Below are 5,130 nucleotides of genomic sequence, written 5' to 3' on the forward strand. Positions count from 1 at the left end.
CCGCTTCTGATGAAACTATACAGTACGTAGACGTGACTTCTCTCTACCCCTATGTAAACTGTAACTATCCTTACCCTCTAGGACACCCCGAAATAATCTACAAAGATTTCAAAGAGCCTCAGGCTTACTACGGGTTGATCAGGGCGGTTGTCTACCCTCCTAGAGGCTTATTTTTCCCCGTGTTACCTTACAAAACGGAAAAAGGTAAACTAGTGTTTACTCTCTGTCGTACGTGCGCCGAATTGAATTTTCAAGAGGGTCCTTGTGCACATAATGATGAGGCCAGAGCGTTGACGGGGGTCTGGGTCACTCCTGAATTTAACAAGGCCTTAGAAATGGGATATAGGGTCGCAGAGATCACAGAGGTGTGGCACTTTGAGAGATATAGCCAATCTATATTTGTCGAATACATTCACACTTTTCTCAAGGGAAAGCAGGAAGCTTCAGGCTACCCCCACGAGGCGCTGGTAGATGAAAAAAGCAGAGAAAAATACATAAGGGACTATCAGGCAAATCAGGGCATTTTGTTAGACGCTTCTAAAATCATATTAAACCCTGCCAAAAGACAAGTGGCTAAACTCTGTCTCAACAGCTTCTGGGGAAAGTTTGCGCAGAGAAGTAATCTGACCCAAACTGTACTGATCACCGAGCCTGAAGAATTTTTCAAGTTTATGTTTTCAGAACAATACAAAGTCAAGTACTTCTCCTTCCTCAACGACAGAACGGCCCTGCTTCAGTGGTGTCACGGTGATCGGTGTATCGCGCCCCCGAGCAAGGCGAACAATGTGTTTATAGCGGCTTTCACCACCGCCTACGGGCGTCTCAAGCTGTACAGTTTTATGGAGCCTTTGCAGGACAGGGTTCTGTACTACGATACAGATAGCCTGGTCTATGTCACAAAAGAGGGGCAGACGCCGCTTGAACTGGGTAATTATATGGGGGATCTGACGGATGAGTTAGAAGGTGACACCATACAGGAATTTGTGGCGGCGGGACCCAAAAGTTATGCTTATCAAACTGTAAACAAAAGAGTAGTGTTGCGAGCTAAGGGCATCACTCAGACGCGCGAATGTAGCGAACGGATCAACTTTGACAGTATCAAAGAGTTGGTAGAAGGTTACATTGAAAACTCTAAAGAAGAAAACGTGCTATCAGCCCCACAGCACAACATTGTGCGCAATAAAAAAGGGTTTCATCTAAAAAATTCGACAGTTCACAAAAAGTTCAGAGTGGTGTATGACAAAAGGCGCCTCTTATCCCACGGTCGAACTGTACCCTTTGGTTACTAATTTTTGGTTACTAACCCTGTAAATGTAAAAAAAAAAAAAAATGTCGCACCTTGGTGTAATACAGGAAATTGATTTTGATCATAGGCTGCGGTTGCCTTTTTCCTGTCTGATTGTGGGCCCCAGCGGTAGTGGGAAAACTTATTTTGTAAAAAATGTAGTGGAAAACTGTGAATATGTGATGGATTCTGTACCTGAAAACATTGTTTGGATTTATACATCTTTTCAACCCATGTACGCTGAATTACAAAAGCTGAATAAAAAGATAACCTTTGTTCACGGACTACCTGATTCTTTTGAAGATGAACAACTTTTTCCTTCTGCGAAAACACACCTGGTTATTTTGGACGATGTTATTTTTCAAGCGGCTGATCATCCTGAAATTGTAAAAATCTTTACACAGTATAGACATCACAGAAATATGAGCGTCATGTTTTTGACGCAGAATATTTTTCACCAAGGTAAATACAGCCGTACCATCAGCTTAAACAGTAATTATCTCATCTTGTTTAAAAATCCTCGTGACAAGTTACAGATGAATATCTTGGCTCATCAAATATACCCCCGACAAAAAGCCTTTTTTATGGAAAGTTATGACGATGCAACCAAAAACCCTCATGGTTATTTAATGCTAGACTTGACTCCCACCTGTCCAGAACAGTTTAGACTAAGATCGGGGCTACTACCCGGAGAACCGTCCTGCGTGTATTTACCTAAGAAGAAGAAATAATAAGATGTCTGTACGTTTGAAGAGAAACCTCCCGCTGCTGAGAAAGCTGGCAAACAGTTCTCCGAGTCGACGCAAAGCCACGATAGAAGGATGCCACGCCGATGTCATACAGGCTTTAAGTGAAATCAGCCATAATCTTTTGAAAGGAAACATCCCCCTCACCGGTTGTCAATACAAAAAACTAAAACGACACAAGAAACACATCAGACTGTTGGCTAATAAAAATACCGGCCTAAGCAAGAAACGAAAAATAATGACTCAAAAAGGAGGATTTTTGATGCCTCTACTCACTTCTGTTTTACCATTTGTGGGTCAACTCGTCAGCGGGCTCATTCCTAGATCCTAAAAGGAAAATGCAGAAAATGTATATGATCTCTCCCGAGCATCTAAACCGTCTACAAGAAACGCAAAAGAGTCCTGAAAATATCAGACAAAAGGCCGAAAATGAGCTGGATGATAAAATGAGAGAGATTCTGAATCAAAAAGGATTATTACCCGACGAGAAAATTAAAAAATACAACATGCTCCTACAAAGATATCTTATTCTCCAGAAACAAAAGGAAGGTGAAACTAGAGAAATTACTCTTAGTCTTCCCAAGGAGACTGAAACGCCTTCAGAAAGTTCCCACAAAGATATCTTTAACGAAGTACTCGGGAATGTTAATCCTCGTTTTCAGAAGAATACGGACTATATAATGCGTAAAATATTAGAGTCAAAAGGAGCGACCGGATGGAACAAGGACGGCGAGTTTATCTACAGAGATATCCCCGTCAGAGGATCGCACATGATGGATTTAATGAAACATTTAACATCCACCCTTAAAACTTCCGCCCGTAAAACTCATCCGATAGGTTGGGATGTGTTTTTGAGGGCGCTGTCTGATCTGAAAATACCTCTTTCAACCGTGACTAATACTCAAGCGCGTCAACATATTCTAAAGCTCAAAGACCTCTCGGAAGATTCGGACTTAGAACGGTCTGAATCTGCCTCTGACGTCGGACCGAAAAAGAAGAAGAAAAAGAGGAAAATTGTACTTTCCCCGCATTGGCTACATGTTTCATAAATAAGTTTCAACAAATGTTTTGGGGTTTTTTTGTTCAATAAAGAACATGTTTTTATTTAAAAGACAAATGTCTGCGTTTTCATTTTTCCAACATTGTTTCATTTACATTTTTTAGTAAAACACAAGACTACATTTTTAGTAAAACACCATTATTATGTAATTATGACGCTCAAAACTTTTTCAAAAATTATGACACTCGTTAAACATTTTTAAAGAACAGGAGACGTGGTTAAAGGACCCTGCACGCTGATTCCTTACACAACGTCTATATCTTTTCACAAAATCTGATACCACAACATCATTTTTCATCGAATCATCTTGATACAAAGATAGCACACGTTCGTAGGATAGGCCGCTGGCCCTGTGGCATAAATAATAAACGCAGTGTTCCCCGCATACCACGGATAGCGGGTGTTGAAGCTCTCTCTCGTGGTAGAAAATTGCATTTTTTGAACCGGATTCCAAAAATTGTAAGATGCTTTTAGGGTAATAGGAATAATCAGGGGGAAATCCAAAAGAGTCAAAAAAGGTAGCCTTTCCGTCTTCCTCCAGAGTTAGGGCGAGCCAGTGCTGTCCGGGCCGATGACGGGGGTCCGTGTTTACAATAAAATAGGCCGGAGGCTTAAATGTCCTCTGCAGTAACGGTAATTCGTCGGAGGCCCATACGCCGCAGAATATATCTCCCAGTAAATGACGCAAGAGACCTTCCAATTGATGATTATTCATATCGGGGTAGGGTTATTTTGAATTTGCCTTATTATTTTAGTAAAAATAAAATTTAATAATAATCCACCAACACTTGTCGTTTGGAGTTTATCTCCAAAATAGAATCGTAACAGGCGTAAACAATAAGAGTGGTCGTATGCGGCAAGGGAACTCTGAATCTCATTTCCAGTCTTAAATTTCCGTTGGAAACGGGTGATAAGGCGTTGCTGTCTTCTTCCGGGTTTAGATTAAAAACAAATAAGGCGTATCCCCGTTGAAAATCCTCTCGGTCGATAGAGAGAGGTAAATCTTTAAGATGTCTCCCCGTGGCTGTAAACATGTTGTAAAACTCTCTGACCGACTGGTTGTTGTTAAATTGTGGCTGGAAAGCTTTGGCGGGGACCTGTCTGCCGTCCTGACAGAGGGCCAAGTATTCCACATCGTTGTGGATAAAATTGAAAGGTGACAAGTCACTTCTCCCTGTAAAGGCTTCGTGGTTAACCATTCCGAGTACTAGGTACTTGGGCATGGTCCCGAGAAATAGATTCTCTTGATTACATATTCTCGAATTCTGGGGGATGGAGTATGTTTTCACATTAATACGTGACAACGGGTAGAGCGCGTTACCTTTCAGCAAGGCCGCCGAATGACCTAAACGCACGGCGGGGGAGACTGTGGCTTTCTTGACAAACAGGGAAGCCCCGAGTACTTTTAAACGGTAATCGGCGTTGGCGGCTGCCATGAGACAGAAGGCGTCGTTTCCCCGGGTCAGCTTAATTCTCAAATCCACAGAGTTCAAAAGTAACCTCTCGCAGAAAAATATGTCGGAGTGAAGGGGACCCAGCAAGTGAAACTCTCTAGAGTCCGCGCTGAATCGACCTCTCCGAACCGCCCCTTTATTAGGCCCGTTATTAATCACTACAGAGTCCATAGCGCCGGCCGTGTCTTTGTAAAATAACCCTGCGCTGAATTGACTTTTTAGCGTATCTTCTGAAAAGTTTAGCAGGGTCTCGATCATAGCTCTGTACGGGTGAGTGGCGCTGGCCTGAGATATCAGTCTGTCCCCGAGAATTACGTCGCATTGTGAAAAAATGGTATTCAGAGGATAATTAATGATGCTCACGGCGGTGTCCTGAGCCAGGTCTGTCCCGTCGGCGTTGGTAATTTTCAGGCGGAGATGTAGCAAAGTATCGTTGAGATCTAGGTATTTTTCACCGTCTCCGGGAATAAAGAATTCAATAGGACCTCTATCAGTAATGGCCGCTATAGGCATGACTTCTGTGTAGTGTTTTTCTTCGATAGACAGCTGCGTCATGGGCGCTGAGAATAAATCCAACTCCGTCAT

The 5,130-nt window shown here is 42.5% G+C and overlaps 1 protein-coding gene across 1 annotated transcript; it reads right to left on the reverse strand.

The window, feature by feature from the left end:
- Positions 1 to 250: 250 nt before the first annotated feature.
- Positions 251 to 5,130, reverse strand: LOC144542157 (uncharacterized protein F54H12.2-like). The gene is made up of 2 exons (XM_078287876.1): positions 4,144 to 5,130; positions 251 to 328 (listed from the first exon to the last, which is right to left on the reverse strand). Exons 1-2 carry the CDS (start codon positions 5,128 to 5,130, stop codon positions 251 to 253), a joined length of 1,065 nt encoding a protein of 354 aa, XP_078144002.1.

This window comes from Centroberyx gerrardi, chromosome 13 (assembly GCF_048128805.1).
Source record: "Centroberyx gerrardi isolate f3 chromosome 13, fCenGer3.hap1.cur.20231027, whole genome shotgun sequence".
NCBI classification, from domain to species: Eukaryota; Metazoa; Chordata; class Actinopteri; order Beryciformes; family Berycidae; genus Centroberyx; species Centroberyx gerrardi.

Excerpts from the sequence above, each read along its gene's own strand:
- LOC144542157 (XM_078287876.1), bottom strand. The coding sequence starts at position 5,130 with ATGACGGAGTTGGATTTATTCTCAGCGCCCATGACGCAGCTGTCTATC. Across the intron at positions 329-4,143 it reads AATTTAACAACAACCAGTCG|GCCTTGTTAAATTCAGGAGT; the intron begins GTCAGAGAGTTT and ends CCCATTTCTAAG.